The sequence below is a fragment of the Gracilinanus agilis genome, chromosome 1 (genome assembly GCF_016433145.1).
Source record: "Gracilinanus agilis isolate LMUSP501 chromosome 1, AgileGrace, whole genome shotgun sequence".
NCBI classification, from domain to species: domain Eukaryota; kingdom Metazoa; phylum Chordata; class Mammalia; order Didelphimorphia; family Didelphidae; genus Gracilinanus; species Gracilinanus agilis.
The window spans coordinates 12,905,135-12,924,930 of NC_058130.1; the positions used below are offsets into that span (position 1 = coordinate 12,905,135).

The 19,796-nt window shown below is 43.9% G+C and overlaps 1 protein-coding gene across 1 annotated transcript in view; it reads right to left on the bottom strand.

Moving 5' to 3' along the window:
• Positions 1-19,321, bottom strand: part of ERC2 (ELKS/RAB6-interacting/CAST family member 2) — a 743,930-nt gene extending 724,609 nt beyond the window's left edge. The window contains exon 1 of the mRNA XM_044675466.1: positions 18,665-19,321. Within this exon, the coding sequence (XP_044531401.1) occupies positions 18,665-19,321 (657 nt within the window). The remainder of the gene's footprint in view (positions 1-18,664) is intronic.
• Between the last annotated feature and the right edge of the window lie 475 nt (positions 19,322-19,796).

Below are 19,796 nucleotides of genomic sequence, written 5' to 3' on the forward strand. Positions count from 1 at the left end.
GCTTCATGGCCCAAGAGAAAATGGTACCATCTCAGAAGTTCTTGTGGTTCTACTTAATTCCTATTCACCTCATTATCTTTGGAAACCTCAGAGTCAAGCAATGTCACCCTCACTTTATTGTGGGCACCAAATCTCTATCACTGGCCAAATTCAATTCCTTTCCTTGGAAGTTTTTTAAATGCAATGACTTCTAATAAGGCCAAGAAACTGGTGGCTTCTTTTGAGGGTTAGCTATCCATAAATATGAGCTACTTTGGGGGGCAGCTGGGTAGCAGCTGGGTAGTTCAGTGGATTGAGAGCTAGATCTAGAGACAAGAAGTCCTGGGTTCAAATCTGGCCTCAGACACTTCCTAGCTGTGTGATTCTGATCACGTCACATTGCCTAGCCCTTACTGCTCTTCTGCCTTTGAACCAATACACAGTATTGAATCTAAGACTTTTGCCTTGGAGCTCTGAGTTCCTGAATAATAAAACTGCTCCACATCTAGCCCAGAGTCAGACTCCCCACACTGCTAGTTGGCCAGTTTTAGGCCATGTGGGTATGCATCCCTCCAGTTTATCCTGTTCCCTTCCCACTTCTGCCTCCATCCCCAGTTCCTTTCTAGCTCTAGTTCTGGGAATGATAATCCAACCAGAGATTCCATTCCTAGCCCAATGGCATTCGTGCCTCCCTCCAGAGATTTCCTTCCATCTGTTCTGCATGTATCTCCTATGTGCAGTTATTTGCATGTTTCATCCTTCATTAGACCATAAAGCTGCTTAAAGAACATTTAATAGTTTATTGACTAATTAACTGATTATGGTTCCACTTACCCTTCCCTCAGATTTCCCAGCCCCAAAATACCTCCCCCGGCCATTGCTCTCAAAGGCATTTTCTTCCCCCAAGATAAGATGTACTCCTTGAGGGCAGAGAACTCAAATCTAAATTTGCGTATTATAGTATAGGTGTTTAGGGATGAAATTGGAGCCCCATTTGGGTCCATCACTCTACCACTCTCAGATAACACTACCCTGGTGAATTGGGTCAGAATCATTCTTTTTTTTAATATTTTTTTATAAAAATCCCTTACCTTCCATCTTGGAGTCAAGAGTGGTAAGGGTGGGCAATGGGGGTCAAGCGACTTGCCTAGGGTCACACAGCTGGGAAGTGTCTGAGGCCGGATTTGAACCTAGGACAATGCCCCCTATAGAATCATTCTTAATCAAGATTCTGCTTCTCTATTCAAAGTTCAAGAAAGAAGGGAAGCCGTGCACTCTATGATGGGGAAGCATCCAGGGCATTATGTCTTTCCTGTTGATAGCATCTACAAGAGACTTATCTCCTGCCTCTTGCCTCCAATGACCAAGAGATTCCTAAATTGTATTTCATGTCCTCAGAGAGCATTACAATGGAGCCTTTGAAAAGGAAACTGCCCCAGCCATCTTCATTTGTTTCAGCACCAAGAAAACCTGGCTATTGTCCAAAAGTGCCAGAGAGAATCACATGCAAATCAATAGTAGGCACTAGATTAGGGATCAGACTACAAAGAGCAGATTAGGGCTAACTGGCATGCAGAAATTATGAGGATGCAGATTTCAGAATCAATTAAAACAATATAATGGGGTATCAAGAAAGCGCACTGGACTTGGCATCAGGAAGTCCTGGGTTCTAAGAAAGCCTGGATCTGCTACTGCTCTCTGGGACCTCAAGCAAATTATTTAAGTTCTCTACAGCCTTCCGTTTCCTCTTTATAAAATGAGACCAAGCTGACAACCGTGTAAGTCTCGAACATCTCTAAATCTATTATCCTAATGAAGCCATTTCAAAGAAATGGAACTACCAGGGGAATTGGGCCACTATGAAGCAAGGAATTCCTTGACACTGAAAGACTGTCCAAAGAGAGACTGGAGGATCACTGATTATGCACAACATAAAAAAGGATTAAGAGAATTCAGGCAACATGTAGCTCCTGACACTGCCTCCACCCTGGTGCAAACCCTCATCACCTAACATCTGGACTTCTGCAGAGCCTGTCTGGGAGGAGATGGGATGGGGAAGGGTGTGGGTCTGCCTGCCCCAAGTCTCTTCCCACTCCAATCCATCCTTCATTCAGCCACCAATGACTTTCCTAAAGTGCAGGTCCAACCATGTCATCCCTATACCCAATAATTCTCCTATCGCTTCCAGGATCCAATACAAAATCCTCTGGGTAGTGTTCAAAGCCCTTCACGAGCTGCCCCCTCACCCTAGTCTGCCCATTCGGACACCTTCTGCTTCCCTATGTACTCTTTGATTCAATAACGCTGGTCTCTTTGCAACACTGGCCTCCTTGTTCTTCCATAAACAAGACATCAGCTCTCAGCTCTGGGCATTTTTATGATTGTCTCTCATGCCTGGATTGTTCTTTTTTCCTCATCACCACTTCCTGACTTCCTTCAAATCTCCACTAAAATCCCACCTTCTACAGGAGCCATTTTAAGTGAGATTCCAGGGTCCGAGGCAGAACTTGAACTTCAGGTCCTATTTCTCTATCCACTCCACCACATTCCACATACCCAAAACCGAACTCCTAATCTTTCCTCCTAAACCCATCTGTCCTCCAGCCATCCCTGTTTCCATCAAAGGTATTGTCATTCTCCCCGTTCCCCAATTTTCTAGCCAAGGAGTTATCCTCAACTCCTCAACTCCACTCCTACTCCCCTCCCTTCCCTCCATCTCTTCTCTAATCCATTTCCAAATTTTTGCCAAATCTAACCCCCTCAGCGATTAGGTTCAAGGGATCACATCTGACCCGGACTATTGCAATAGGCTTCTGATTGGTCTTCCTATCTCCAGCCTCTTGACTCTTCAATCCATCCTCTACAGAGCCACCTAAATGATATGTTTTCATGGGAAGGCACGGACTGCAATTACACTGGATGAGAAGACATGCAGGGATTCGACCTATAGAGGAATGCCCAATGCAATAAAACCAGCCACCAGAGTGACACACACACACACACACACACACACTGTGAACCATCTTGTCCACACCCGTGGCTCCCCCAGCCTCTCACAGATGGCTCCTAAATCAGTATCTCTCCTGCTGACCTACCTCAGCCACCCTCACCTGCCCCACTAAGTGTACATCAGGCTGGCTCGCTTGGTTATTCCAGCAGAGCCTCCAACTCAAAATACTCAGGGCTGAATCCATCACCCACTTTACCAGCACCATTCTTCCTTCCTGACTTTCTGTCTCTGTTCTGTTATTATTCCTGCTGTCCACTGAAAGTCTGGCATCACTCTTCTAAGGCACATCATTCCCTTGCTCAAGAAGCTCTAAGGGCTCCCCGTTGCCTCCAGGATCAAGGAGACTCTTCTGTTCAACATCTAAAGCCTTTCGCAATCTGGTTCAAGCCTAGTTGTTCAGCCATGTTGCCTATCCCTCCCCTTGAGTTCCCCACATTCTCATCAAAGTGGCCCCCAGGTCTTTGCACAAATTGTCCCCTAGACATGAAATGCTCTCTTCTCTCACCCTTAACTCCAGGACCTCACACACACACACCTCCCTCTAAGGATCAGTTTAAGTGCTTCCTCTTACAAGAGCCCTTTCTAGATTCCCATTCTACTCCATCTTCCCTCCTCCAGGCCCCACTAGAAAGTATATTTATTTGCATATATTTGATATTTCCTTTTCTGCATATGGGTTATTTCCAGTCCAATCTCCAAAGAAGAATCTTAGTCTCTTAAGGGCAAGCTCTGAGTCATTTGTCATGTCTTTGATACTCCAGTACCTAACACACTGCAGAATGGCATACAGTGGAGACTTACTAATTGCTTATTGACTTGAATTCTCTCAGTAAAGAACCAATTGCTTTTTTATAAACATTTTCTTCATTCTGGTTAAAGAACCAGCTTTCAGGAAGAAACTAATAGGGAGGAAAGTGGCTGGGAAACTAGGAAAGGAGGGAAGCAGGAATAATCTCCTTGGTATGTCTAGACCTCCCACAATTCAAAGTCTAAAATAAAAATGAGGAAGAGAGTGGGAAGGAAATGCCCTCAATATGCTCCAATTCTATCCATCTGAGCAGGCTAGGAATTGGTGTTGGGGCATGGTGTGGGAGCTCAAGTGTCATCTCTCAGAATTTGGGCACTGTAAGAGGACACAGGTCTGTGTCTCGGTCCTCCAAGTCCTATCTATTCACTCTCGATTTAAAAGAGAATGTGTCCATTTTGTTGGAAATTTTCTTAAAAGTAGTTTTGCTAATAAGGGACTACACTCAGCATTGAAGGGTCCATAGAGCCCTTGTGTGAGTTGGGATAGGCATTCAGTGCCCAGCTAAATAGTTGGGCTCTAACTAAGTAGAAGGAGGATCCAGAACTCTAGGCTTCCTTCACATCAACCACGTCAAGCCCTGTTCCCATGTTCTGAGACTTCCTACACCCGTCTCCCATGGCTCCAGCCCTGCTCCCCCAAAGTGAAAAGGAAACCAAGAGGACACACTCCTCTCTGAGAAGCAGACACTGCAAATGGGGAAGCAATGTCTACACAATTAGGACAAGAGCAACCACAAAATGGAATAACCACGCTGGGAGAGAGAGGTGGTTCCCCACTTCCAGCCTTCCAACAAAGGCTATCGAGTGTGCTGCTGAAGAGATTCCTGCTCACTCACAGACTCAACTCCAAAGCCACTGGGCGCACCTTCAACTTGAAGATTCTGTGGCTGAGTCTGCACTGAATCAAATCATACTCAACGATAACATTCTCATGTCCAATGAAATGACTGGCTCCAGAGTTAGAGGATCTGAGTTCAAATGTCTCCTTTGTCACCTCCTCTGTGACTCTGGGCACCTTCCTGGGTCTTCATTTTGTCATCTCTAAAATGAAGGAATTGGACTAGATTCAAGGCATCAAAGGTGCAGAACAGAGGGTCATCGGGGGCCACAATACTTCCAAGAATCGCCTCAAACCAGATTTTTTTTTAATTTTATTTTTTTAAGCCCTTAACTTCTGTGTATTGGCTCCTAGGTAGAAGAGTGGTAAGGGTGGGCAATGGGGGTCAAGTGACTTGCCCAGGGACACACAGCTAGGAAGTGTCTGAGGCCGGATTTGAACCCAGGACCTCCTGTCTCTAGGCCTGACTCTCACTCCACTGAGCTACCCAGCTGCCCCCTTCCTCAAACCAGATTAAAAGGTAATAGGGGGAGTTTAACACAAAATACAAAATAAAATAACAAAAAATAAAAATACAATAAAGCATAAATAATGTTAAAAATTTAGTCACTCTGCAGTTCACAGGGATCCTTACATATGGATTAGTGGGCCCCATTTCTATTTTAGTTCAACACCCCCAGACCAACTAGGGATTCTGAGACCCCTTTGAGCCCAACATCTGGCTTCTCTGGGCTTCCTCAAATCTCTCCCCACTCAGAACATGGATTGGATAAAGCACGGAGCTCTCTTCTCCATCTCTGCCTTTTTCCTTGGCTTTAAGCAATAATTATTGCATAATTTGTCTGTTTCAGGCTTTCCTCTCAAAACAGAAGATAAGAAGCCTGAGGGCAGGGACAGAGCCTTCACTTTCTTCTCTGTTCCCCAGAGCGCCCAGCTAGAGGCTGGACACACACCCTAGCAGTCACTCAATAAAGATGTGCTGGCTGGCCACTAAAGAATCTAAAGATCTAAATACCCCACAGCCTTCGGAGGGAGTTGAATTAAAGTCATTCAATTAGTCAGCCCGTGACATGGGCTGGATTTGATTTGCCATCGTGAAGAACTGGAAATGTAGTCGGAAGAGGCCAGAATTTGGAGTCTGAGAGCCTTGGTCTTCACTCCTCCGGCTTTACCCTCCCCGCCTCCAGCCCCGTCTTCTTCTCTGGCATTGTTGGAAACTTGCGGGTGCCTGGCTAACTGATACCGCTCCTGTCTGGGACGTTCTTGGTGGGAAAGAATGCAGATGTGCCCAGATCAAACGCCGTCATCCAGGAATGATCTTAAACAAGTCTCTTCTCATCTCTGGACCCCGATTTATCTACTTATGACAATGAAAGGGTATGACTGTATGATCATCTCTAGGGTCCCTTCCAACTCTAACTCTGAGATCAATTAAGTATTCTGACACAGCAGAATATGTTCTTACTTGTTAAAAGCACTGATTTAAACATTATGATGGATAAGATTTTTCTAAGTCATGGCCTAGATTGATGGTTTTGGATGGCATCAAATTTTGTAAATTTATTATTCACTAGATACAGCTAGATCATTGAATGTGTGACATTTCCAGAGGGCTTTAAAGATTACTAAATTGTCCCAGTTCAATTAGCTAGGAAGACTCACCTTTGTGAGTTCTAATCTGGCCTCAGACCCTTACTAACAGTGTGACCCAGGTCAACCCTCTTTGCCTTGGTTTACTCATCTGTAAAATGAGCTGGAAAAGGAAATGGCAAACCGCTCCAGTATCTCTGCCAAGAAAACTCCAAATCTGATCACAAAGAGTCGGACACATCTGATAACAACTAGGCAACAAGGAGTCTTTTAAATGGTTCTGGTGAAGTTGAGGTAATTAAGGACAATCAATTCTTGATGAGACTAGACTTTCTAGAAACACAGAAGAAAAACAACTGCTTGATCACATGGGTCAATGGGGATATGTTTGGGGATGCAGACTCTAAACGATCACCCCAGTGCAAATATTAACATAGAAATAGGTCTTGATCAATGAATCACGTAAAACTCAGTGGAATTGCTCATCGGCTATGGGAGGGGGTGGGAGGAGGGGAGGGAAAAAACATGAATCATGTAACCATGAAAAAATATTCTTAATTAATTAATTAAAATGTTTCAAATTTAAAAAAAGAGACTAGAGTTCCTTCAATGAGCTCAATGGGCGGTGGTCCCCAAGCTCATACTCCTAAGCCAACACTGCACCTCCAGCTGGAAACCAAGTGAGGATGTCTTCTTCCCTAAACGTCAAGCCTCTGATTATTACTCCAGGCTGAAAATATGCATTCTTTGGGGAAGCAATCTTAACTTTTCACTGGGTGAATTTCTCCATCTGGTAGCCTTCCTAACTCGCCCTTCCTTCCTGTTTATTTATTCATTTCTACTAGGCAAAGGCCTCCTTCAAGAGACGAATTTTCTCAACTGAGTCAGACTTTCTGTATTGTTTCATATCGCCAAATCCATCATTTCTCCTAGGACTTGTGTGTGTGTGTGTGTTATTTTTCACTCATTCATCCTGTTAATATGTGTAGAGTGTCCACTCTGGACTGGGCACTGTGCTAAGGACTGTGGGAATATGAAAATGAATGGCAGACATCTGTTTTTGTTGTTTTGTCATTTTCAGTTTGTCCAACCTTCAAGACCCCATTTGAAGTTGTCTTGCCAAAGGTAGTGAAACGATTTGCCATTTCCTTCTCTAATTTACTTTACAGATGAAGAACTGAGACAAAGAGAGTTAAGTGTCTTGGGCAGGATCATAATGGCTAATACTTATCTGAGGCAGGATTTGAACTCTGGTCTTCCATTCTCTGGCCAATGCTCTATTGCTCTACCTAGCTGTGTCAAGCCGGGGAGTTGGGAAGCCAAGGAAACCACCGAGAAAGGAACTGATAGGGCAAAATCTCAAGATCTTACCCTAGAGATAGCCATCAGTAAGCAAGTGGCTCATTCAAATAGAGATGAAGCTCATCAGAATGGAGACATGAGAGCCCAACGTGTCAGAAGGTTCCACAACGTGAGGCTTGAAGTCTCTGAGGATGAAATCATTGAGAATAAAAGTGGGGGCAAATAAAGAGGAAACCTGTGAATCAGGTGCTGAGGTTAGCCGGGCTATAAATAAAATGTGTTACTGGGACAGCCCTTGTATCTCAGAGCAGTTTCTAAAAAAGGTAGAAGCTCAGGGTCCCTGGATTCCTCCACCTTCATGGGCCCTGGGAAGCGGACAAAGCAATCATATAAGCCTCCGTTATTGGTACAATCAGTCTACAAGGAAGACTTGATGAAGCCCACACTATGGGCTCAACAATGGAGATACAAGTCAAATCCTTCATCCTGAAGCCTCCCTCTAGCCTGTTAATTCACCACCAAAAGGACCCCTCATTCCTGCCACCTTTCTCTCTAATTGGAGGGCTCTTGGAGATGAAAGGAAATAATATTGTCAAATGCTTGGCACAGTGCCTGGCATACAGCAGGTGTCTAATAAATGTTTGTACCCTTCTATATCTTTTAATACTGGGGCACCACTCTACATTTAGAGTTGTTATTTTTCAGCACCAAATCCCCAGGGTTTTTTGAAATTTTTTTAAAGTTTATTTATTTATGTAATTAATTTAGAATATTTTTCCATAGTTACTGATTCCGCCCCTCCATAGTTTCCATAGTTACTCCCCTCCTCCCACCCTCCTCCAGTAGCCAATGAGCAATTCCACTGGGTTTTACGTGTCATTGATCAAGACCTATTTGCAGATTATTAATATTTGCACTAAAAAGATTGTTTAGTCTACATCCCCAATCATATCCCCATTGAACCATGTGATCAAGCAGTTGTTTTTCTTCTGATTCTACTCCCACAGTTCTTTCTCTGGACCTTTTGAAATTCTGATATTTTCTGCCCCCAACATCTCTTACAATTAAAAAACCCACCCAGAAAGTCCATTTCAAGATAGAAGCTTTCTTCACTGCAGCTCTTTTTTCCCCTCCTAAAGCTGGTAATAGTAGGATAGACAGAGAATTAGTGCCTGGCAAGCAATTTGCAAATCTTGCAGAGATACCAGAACAAGAAGCAATACTCAGGTCGCACAAAACTAGCTCCATGATTCAGTCTTCCTCCCCCCTGTGCAGAATGAGGCCTATGAATGGAACATTTATTTATCAGATAAATGCTTCTATTTTGACCATCTCTCCATGGAGGATGCTGCCAAAGGTGCTCCCCACAGCATCAATTGAGTCAGAAATTTACTTGTCTATATAGTTAATTGATTGGTGTAGATCAGTGGTTCCCAAAATTTTTTGGCCTACTGCCCCCTTTCCAGAAAAAAATATTACTTAGCCCCCTGGAAATTAATTTTTTTATTTTAATAGAAATTAATAGGAAAGATCAATGCACCTGTGGCCATTACCGCCCTCCTGGATCGCTGCAGCACCCACCAGGGGTGGCTTCCACTTTGGGAATCACTGGTGTAGGCAGTCAAGCCAGATCATTCCATTTTCATTAGGGACTGGTTTTGTTCACTTAGGGTTAGGGTTAGCTATCTTGGTTATCTGTTTTCATCTATTCCCAAGGTCAACACCTTGGCTTCACTGGGGAAACACAAAGGATTTCCTCCAACTAACTTATACTTATTCTATACAAGGGCTTATTTTTAAATTTTTTCTTTTAAAGAGTTTCTAGGGCCAAAAAACTCATCAGTCTGTGGGTAAGCTGGTAAAAAGTCACTGAACTGAGCTGGGCAGTCAGAACAAGGGGTGGGGGAAGAGGAGAAAGGAGTGGGGAGAAAGGGAAAAATAGGAGAGGAATGGGCTGAAAGGGGGATACAAAGAAAGAAAAAGAAAAGTCAGAAAGAAAGGAGGAGGGAGTGGAAAGGGGGAGAGAAGAGGAGAAACAAAAGAGGAAGAGAAAATCAGAAGATGAGAGCCACTGGGATTTCTAAAATTTCAACACAGAAAAACATACAGTCTCCCTATTGGCTAAATATTTCTAGAGAAAGTTTGGACCTGACCATCAGAAAGTCTGGTAATGTAGTACATTTGGCTAATTCTCAGGCCAATTAGAGGTCATTCCTGAGCAATGAGTCCATTTGGCATCCATGACAGCAATCAACAATTTCCTTCAAGTCTTTCTACATTCAGACATAAGAAACCATCACCTAACTTCCCAGACGAAGGAAGTCTCCTCTCACCTTCCCCAGGAAAGGAATTTCAGGTGTCCCTGGATTGTCTTTCGACTGGGGTCAAAGTTTTTCCTCGTTCTCTCTGTCCTTTACTCTCATATCAAGGCACAGGTGGCGTTGTTTTTAGAACTAGAGAAAAATTAGAATCCCTTCCCCAAGTTCTTGCTTTGCTTGAGGGACTGGAGAAAGGCTTCAGATAAGAGGTGGAATTCAAGGTAAGCCTTGAAGGAATCCTCTCCTAATCCTACCCCACCTCCAATAGCTAGCAAGTGCTGTTCTCCCCTAAAAAAATCTTACTTTACATTTATTTTGCATATTCTTTGAAATGATTTCTCTGTGTGTTTGTCTTAACCTTCCAGAAAATCAACAGGTGGGTGGGGTGGAAGGATTGGGACTTCAAAGGCACAAGAAATAGTAAGAACCTCAAGGTTTAGAGGCAAGAGTGTCTGCAGGATGTTTAGGGGATGGCAAGCATCAAAGTGGCCGTTCAGAATACACAAAAGGAGCACAATGTGAAGTAAGGTGAGAATAGTCAATTCAAGCCAGATTGCAAAGGGTCCTGAATGCCAGGCTACATCAACTTTATTTTATCTGAAAGGGGAAAATGAATCATTGACAGTTTGCTGAGCAGCAGAGAGATGCTCAAGGTTGGGAATTAGGAAGATGAATCTTGTCAACATAAGACAGATGAAGTTGGATGAACTAAAGGAAGGAATGCAAGTAAGAAGGTGAGGATGAGACATAATGAAATGGGGTGGGAATAGAATAAACGTAAGAGATGTTGAAGAACTAGAATTGGACAAGATGTGATCACTGAGTATGCAGGGGGGGAGTCAAAAAATGACCCAAAGAGTTCTGAACCCAGGAAAATGGTCCTGCCATTAACAAGAAAGAAAGGCAAAGTGTAGAGAAAGATGAGGATTTAGACCTGAAGTGGGCTGAACCAGGGATGGTGGAGAGACTTATAGATAGACTCACTGGGCATGAAGGATAGAGTTCAAATCAAGATGAACTTAGAGGAATGCAAGAGCAGAGGATCATGGACTTAGAGTTAGATGGGGCCTCCAAGGACTTCTTTAAAGATGAGGAAGCTGAGGCCCAGAGAATGTAAGGGATTTATCCAAGGTTGCCTAGTAAGTGGCAGGGCTGAGTGATTTGAACCCAGACGCAATGAGTCCAAATCCAAAATCTTGCCTTGAAGAAGATTAGAGAAGTGATGTAGAAAAAAGAAGATAACAAAAGAGGCAGAGACATTTTCATAAAGGTTATCAGGAGAAACAGGCATGCATGATAAATGAGATGCTAAGGATAATCTAGAAGAAGATATTTTAAAGTATCCAGTGCTTGAAAGAAATCAAGAAGGGCATAACCAACTCAATGATTTTACTTGGTGGGGGAGGAAAAGGAGAGAGGTCTGGATTCATGATTTGTAGGGAGCTTCCAATCTAGAAAATCTCTCCACCAATGCCAAACAGCCACTTATATTTAAGAGATATCATAGAGAGGCTTGGAGAGTTGCCTAGAGTTTGGGTAACTTGCCTAACATACAATTAGTGCTAGAGCCAGGATATAAATCCAGGTCCTTCTGATTCCAAGGCCAGCACTCTATCCTTATTCCAACCCCTTTTCTAATCCATCTATGAAACCTGAAATTATTCTGATGATGCATCTACTTATTTTTCCTAAAATTAATTTCTAAGGCAAAACACAAACCTTCCCTCCAAACCTCAAAAAAAGACCGGGACCTGAATTTGTCAGTCACAGAAGGTTTTAAACTCTAGTTTCTTAAAAATTGATTGCTCCCTCTTATCGGAATCAGTCCACATTTGCCAAGATCCTTGATCTTCTAATGCTTTTCAGATATTATTATTTTTGTTCTTGAATTTTTAATCACTTCCTCATCTGAGTCTTGCTTATCCAGCACTTTTGGTGATATTTCTGCCAGAAGGCTCTCTGTAGGCAATTTGGAACATGCGAATAAATATGAATATAGTAGACATTTGCAACGTCCCTTGAATTGCAAGGAAAGACATAGCAGCTCAGAGTCTCTCCTAGAAACAAAGAATAACCAGGTCCTTCCAGATGAGAAGGTTTTACTTTCATCAGCCAGATGGCCTTTTCCCAGCTACCAATGGGTAACTGCCTGCCGCCGCCACTGCTGCTGCTCCTGTCACCCGGACTCTCCTGGGCACCATGGACTCTCCTCAATGCTCTCCTTTGAGTGCTGGCCTTTCTCCACTCATCTGATTCACTAGAAGCATGGCACCACCATTCACAAGGCACATGCTGGAAGAGATGAAGGTCCTTCTAGCCAAACAGTTCTGGAGAAGAAAATCCCCTGGCTGTCAACCCAAAGAGCCATCTACTTCCTCATCTAGAATACATGTTGCAGTGTAGGGGATAAAGTGTTTGACACTTAAGAGTCAAAATGATCTGAGTTCCCTGACTATGATATCATATGCCTATGATACCAGTTGTTCCATCATGGACTGGTCACTTAATTTCTCTATTTCCTCATCAATAAAACAGAGATAGCTATTATTGGAGAGGCATTTGGCATGGAAGCTAGAGCTGCCCTTAGACTCAGGAAGATGTGGGTTCAAATCCTGCTGCCTCTGACCCATACTAGCTGTATTGTGTGGCCCTGGGTAATTCACTTTAATTCTGAGGAAACTCAAAGGCATGAAGTTACAGAGCAGGTACCAAGCTGCTCTGGTAGAGGAGGTTTCCTCACTTGGGAGTTCAGTGTCCATGTGCCTCCTACTTCACAGGGTGGTTGTGAGGCCCAAATGAGATATGGCACCAAAAAAAGGACTTTGCCAAGTTTAAAATATAGGAATCTTATTTCTCCTCATCCCACCGGAAATGATCAGGGCTCAGAATTGCCTCATAAGGACAGCAATTTCTCCAAGAAGGAAATTGTGGACCCAGAAACTTGTTTTTCACTTAATGTTAGCTAGTGTTTCGCCAGACCCTCCTACAAATGATGCAGTTGACTGGTAAGTGGTTAAGGGATAGAGGGATGCCCATTAGCCTAAATCCATCCCCCATCCAGCTGCTCAAAAAATCTTCCAAAGGAACAAAGATGGTCACATCACTAGCCTGCTTGACAATTCCCAATGGCCTCAATTATTCTGACCTCCATTTTACCAGCGAGGCTCCCTCACTGAGGCCAGCCTCCCTTTCCAGGTTAATGTCTACAATGGTCCATTTCACGCTGTCAACATTCCAGCCAAACCATTCTGTTTGATCTTCCTCATCTCCCACATCCTATCTCCCACCTCCAAGGTTTTGCATAGACTATTTACTCCCAATTTGGAATGTTCTCCCGTTCCTTCCCCCTTGAAATGCCTAGCTTTCATCCAGACTCACTCAGAGACCACCTCTGGCAGGAATCCTTTTCTAATCCCACCCGTTGTTAGCTCTTCTCCCCCCAAGAAAAGTTCCTTTATATTTACTTTGTATAGACTCAACTGAAAATAAAGGGACTTGCTATCCACCTACAATATAATAACAATGATACAAGAAATAGAAATAGTAACTACCTCACACATAGCACTTTAAAGTTAACAAACCATATTCCTACAACAATCCCGGGGAAAGAATAGAAGGACTACAGGAAGAAAAACAGCAAATAGAAGGCTTTGAACTCGGGTCTATCCCTGCTTCACATATTCTAGGAATGGCTCTGCTTCTACAAATATTGGGGCAGCAGTCCACCAGATTTCCCCAGAAGGTCTCCAAAATAAGTATGGGACAGAAGGAAGGGAGCCCCAGGAAAAATATCCTGAAGGGTAGAGGACATACCCTCCAATAGCCAAGCCAGAGAAAATCTTTGCAGTACTATATGGTTCAAGATCCAGCAATGGAAGACTCTTCGTGGGTTAGTTCCTAGGTCAAGTTTCTGGTAGATAGAAGAGATTTCAAGTGAAAGGGTCACCAGCTCCCAGATCTAGAGCTGGAAGGGACCAAAAAAGCTTATTTCATCCATTATCCATACTAGTGATTTTAAGCAGTCATTCTTCTCAAAACCTACTTATGTTGCCACTTTCCAAAGCGATGATCAAGGGGGAAGCTACCTCTCAAGGTAAAAAACAAATATATAATTTGCAAACTCAATCATGCCTTGACAGTCACCAGAAAATAAGGACTTTAAAGGGGAATTCAAGCCAGGAAAGTAATACCCAATGGATAGCTTATGAATAACCAAGAAAATAGGGAGGCTCATCAACTAAACTGCCAAAGCTGGAAATGAACAGGTATCAAGGCAGAAAACAGCAACACAATCACTTCCCCCATTATTCTTTAATTCATTAGCATGTGATGATCTCTTGTCCCCACCAAGGCTGCAAACACTTTGTTGGCAAGGATCACTTGTGACCATTTTTCCACCTTCTTTCACATTATTGTACACAAACTGTTGCCTAGCCACAAGGCTTTCCATTTATATTTGGACAATGGTTGGGTTAGGTTTTGTTTGTTTTTTTACCCCAAAGTGGGATCCTATGTCTATCACCAATTCAAATTCATCTTACCCAATTCCACCCACCCTTCCAGTCTGTAGAGATTCTGTCCCATGAACCATATTGGGCAGCTCATCCACCCTCTGTCATCTGAAATGAAGTGAGAGTGGCTCTCTGCACCTTTGACCAAATCAATGATAAAATCCTAAAGAGAATACTGGCCAGTTTAGAACAAGTGACCCCAACAAGGTTCCCAGTGTTAGGTTGATTCATGAATACCGTTATTTGCTAACACTTTATTAAGGCTTCTCTTTAGGGTCAGAGGATCATCACTCCAGAACTTGAAGGAATCTTCGATCCTAGTCAGCCCCTTCCCTCACTTTATGGATCTGGGAACTGTGACCCAAAGAGGCTGGGTCATTCATTCAAAGTCTCAGAGATCATAAAAGGCTATTCAGATTCCCAGTCCTATGCTCCTTCCAAATGTACCACAATTAGCAGACAAGCAGCTGAGGGGGAGAGAGACAAAAGGGAGGCCCTGGAGGATGAGGGTCTGCTGGGAAGAAAAGGGGCACAATTGGGATGGGAGAGGGCACAAAAGCCTGGCTTTATCCACTGAACAATTGGGTTGGCCCTGGCCAGGACACTGAAATTCTTCTCACCCTCCTTCAGTTCTTACACATGTTTAGACTCTTATTTTTTAGGGGGAAGGGGAAGGGAGGGGAGAGGAGAATGAAAACATTTCAAGAGCACTTTATACAATGAGTTGTTTCCAAGTCTGAATCTCAAAGTCACAGAATCAGAGTTGTAAGGAACCTCAGCAGCAATGAGAGACAAACCACACCCCAAAAAAAGAAAGAGAAAAAGGAGGAGGAAGGAGAAGAAGAATCCCCTTTTGCAACATAATTGATCAAGGATCATCCATGCCTAAAGCCCTAAAATGTAGGGGAGCTCACTACCTATTCCCATAGCCCATTATCCTTTGGGATCTTGGCTCTCAAGGTTAGGAAGCTTTTCCCTGTTCACAACATTAAAGTCTTTGAGACTCCCTCCCATTTGTTCCTGACTCAGTCCTCTGGGGCCAAACAAAAGAACTCTAATCCCTCTTCTAAAAGGCACAGCCTTTCAAATAGTTTTGTTCACATTAACTTATAATAATGACCAAGATTCCTCTTCAACCAAGAAGAAGCCACCAGCAAACAGGTCTAAATGGAAATGCTGAGCTGTGTGAATCAGTAGAACAATCCAGCACTCCAATAGGTCTGGGATTTCCTCAACATCAACGTGGGTGTCCCCGACTCCTCCGTACAGACCACAGGCCACCCAGGCCCCTCTATTCTACTGTTCTTTTAGGCAATCCTAATGAAGTTACTGGTCTATTAAAAAGAGTGCTGGAACCCGACTCAGAGGACCTGGGTCCAATCCTATTCTTCTACTTACTATAATGTGACCTTGGGCCAGTCATGTCACTTCCAAGGGCTCAATTTTCTCATCGACAGTGTTTGACTAGGGTCTCCTTTGGTTTTTGGTTATATGCTTTAATTATTCTCATGTTCCAAAGGAGAATTTCACTTGGTAATATACTGTCAAGGTACTGCAACATTCAATTTCCAAATTAGATTCTTCTCAGCTCTCTCTCCCTTCCTTCCATCTCTTGGAGAATATAAAATGCCTAAAGATCTTCTCTTCAAATACAATTGGAATACCAGATGATCAACAGTTTGAAATGTATTCAGAATCTCTCGGTCTAATATGCCGTAGCCGGAACCTCCGCCGACAGGGCACTAGCAAAACTCCTGGTGTGCTCATTAAGACTCCCTGGCAGTAGGGAGGAGAGTGGCCCAAATCACGTTCTTAACCAGCTCGATAAACTCGGCCATGTTATGACCTCCAGGCAATGGGAAGTGTAATGTGTCTGATGTATTCATTCTGCAATCAGAATCAAATGCCCCTTTTTAGATGAAGGCTATGTCGAGATCTGGCGAAGTCTCTAGGGGCAGCTTCTAAGTTTCTTGGTGCTGCTTCCCTTCCTGCCTCCATCCACTCTCCCAACTGCTGAGCTACTCTGACAATTTAAATATCAAACACGAAGAAGAAGAATGTCCCCCTAATTGGTGCAGATCAGGAGGAGCCTTTGAACTAGAAAGATGGGGATGAACAGAGCTGAACTGAAAGCTGTGGCAGTCCCTCATTCCAAAATGAAGACCTGTCTTTGTTAGACTCAAGAATCACATTTGCCCATTGTATAGATTTTGGTTTTTAGTTTTTAATGTTGTCAAAGCAAAAAAGTGGTCCCTTTCTGTATAGGCAGAGGAAGAGTATGAGGGGTGGAAAATGGATTATCAGCAAAAGCCACAAATGCTTGTCAGTCTTGTGCCAAAAGAGTAAACTCCAAGGAAGCAATGAGGAAGACTGCATTACCAGCATGCGAGAATTAGACAATAATCCCAAGAAAAAATGGGTGGGGCTTTGGATAGGCTACCCTCGAAGTCTATAATTTGGGGATCCCCAGCTTGTTTGGAATTTTCAGTCTGGCATTCCTTGGCTCTACTGGTGTACCCTGCCTAATCACATTAACTGGTTCCATGAAAGCATGACTTTTAGGTGAAACAACATTCCAGGGGGCTAGTTCATCCAGTGGAAAGGAAGCCTAGCAGACCCAGAATTGAAACCACTCAAGAAGAACACAGGAATCATAGTTCCCCTGTCAGTGACTAATGAACAAGAGTCAGAGCCACATTGTCAGTGAGAAGCAGGGAAAAGGAAACTGGGATGAGAGATCAGAGCTGTCCCGGGAAGAGCCATTTTGGAAGGAAAGGAGAGTAGGACGTAAAAACTAGACCTTTACTAGACATAAAGACCATCCAAGGAGAGGAGAGCAGGGACCAAGAACCAAAGATATCCTGGCTGAGAATGGGATACAGATGACTAGGACAAGAGCCATACTGGAAGGAGAGAAGAACAAGGAGCAGGACACAAATATAATCAAGATGAGAGTGGGATGTAGGGAATTAGGACCACAGCCATCCTGGAGGGACAGGAGAGCAGGGAGTAAGGACCACAGTCATATGGGAAGGAAAAAGGGTAGGGACCAGGGAATAGAGATATCCTGGCAGGGAAAGAGATGCACAGAGCTGGGACCAGAACCATTATGGAAGGAGAGGAGAACATGGAGCATGACATAAATACAAACAGGCAGGGAGAGGGGTGCAAGAAGCTGGGACCAGAGCCATTCTGATAGAGAAAAGGAAGCAAGAGCTAGGAACAGAGTGTCAAGGAGTAGGGAACAGGCATCAGAGATATCCTAATGGATAAGAGACAGCATAGAGCAAGGACCAGAGCCATCCTAGGAGGGAATGGAATGGGGACAGCATGGAGCAAGGATCAGTACCATCTTGACAGGAGTGGGGAAACAAGATCAGGAAGTGAAGGCATTCTGGGCAGGAAAAGGAAGCAGGAAATGAGGATATAGACTCCCAGATAGGGAGTAGGGAAGTAGGGATCTGGGATGGGTAACAATGGCCAACAAATCAGGGATTGGGAAGAAGTCAATACCTCTAGGACAGGATTTTGAAGTTGTGATGGACTGTGGCTATGGCATCCTAACAACATTCTAAATGCCTCTGACCACCTCCCTCCCCAAGATCATGCAAGGTGTGCCTATAGAAAACTCTAGGGCTGGGGCAATTTTCAACCCAGATGAATAAAGGCAGGCTTCCTGAGAGAGTTGGGCACTCCGAGCATGTGCTTTGAACACCAACGTAGTCACTGGGGATGAAGAAGACTAATGAGTTTCACTCCTTTGGTATCAGCTTCCTAACATCCAATTCTACTATCAAATTCTTCAGAGAAGCACTATAAGAAATGAATGCCCTTCTAAGACCATTTTGCCATTGCAAATGGGCCCCTTTAAATTATTAAATTTATCAGCACTAAGGGGACCTTGGAGATCACCTACTCCAACTGTCTCGTTCCTGAGAAAATGGGAGAGCTTTCATTATAACATAAAACGTGTTTATCTCCTGCAGACATTCAGATTAACACTGAAAAGGGAAAACCCAACCCGCAAAAGTACAGAAATGAAGTGAATCCACCCCCCTCTTCAGCAGCAAGAAAAAAGATTCATGGAGGAAGGGGAGGACCCTGGCTACAGCATCTCCTCCACCCCACATCTTGCGCCCTTCCTGGTGACTCTTTTAAAGGTAGGCACATGGTCTTTAGGCCCCAAAATGTCCTCCAGCCCAGGTCCCAGCACCTGCAAACTATCAACTGTTCAATTAGAAATCAATCAAGAGAATGAGGATGGGGGGGTGGGGAGAGAAGATAGAACTTGGCCTTGGACAAGACCTACCTGATTTTCTTCATGTGAGACTCTCATCTGCTCCTTGAGAACAGACATGCGGGCTGCCTCTTCTTTGCGCAGGACTCTTTCTTTCTTGAGTTCAGGGCTCCAAAATGTCTTGATGCTATTCATGGAGGACCCCAATTTGCTGTCCTTGATGTCTAGCTCTTTGCGAAGGAGGTCATTTTCCCTCTGCAGCTCCTTGAGCTGAGCCTGCAAATCCAGCATGGTGCTATCCCTCACCTGTCTCAACATGGAAGGGACTTGGTGGTGGTGATGATGAGCCGAAGTGGTTAGACCCCCATGCTGGTCAGTGTAGGAAAGGACATCGGTGTGAGAGAGACCAGCGGATGCAATATTGGGGCTGCTCCCCATAGCTGTGACTCGACCCCCATACACAGCTCGGTTTGTAGCCCTGCCAAGAGTCATCGTGCCCTTGGGGAAAGTCGTAGACGCAACTCCCTCATGGTCACTCAAGTACATGGGTCCAGATGTTGCATAGGCTGCATTAAGGGACTGGATGTTTTCCATGGACAATGTCTTACCCGTTCCTCCCCCGCCTCCACTACTGGTTCTCCGGTGACCCAAACGAGGAGACCTCGGCAAGCGAGGTGACCGGGAAGGGCTACCTTCCAAGTTACTGATTGTTCTCGCGCTCCCGTACATGGTTCTTCTAGGATGAGGTACGACGGAATAGAAGAAATGCTATACTTGGGTTTGGGATTGGCCACTATTTCCACAAATGGCCAAGATTTTCACTGCAATATTTTCATCAGCTGCACCAAGAAATGCCTTCCATCAGAGAGCTGAAAAGATGAAAAAAAAGAGAATTAAAACAAAATAATTTGAAAACTCCCAACAATATTACAACACATGTCCGTAACAATTTTTTGACAGTGCACTTTCCTCAGGGCACCGCTATGAAGTTGGTTGTGCCAATGTGGTCTCCATTTTGCAGGTGAGAAAATGACGTCTCAGGGAAGTGATGGGATCAGCCCAAGACTACTCAGTTAGTAACAAAAATAATAAATAAATCATATTTCTCTAGCACTCTGGGCATTTTTCCCAGTACCTATATGAGTTTGGTAGTATAAGAAGTGCCACTTTATAGTTGAAGAAATGAGGGGCACAAGAGTGAAGA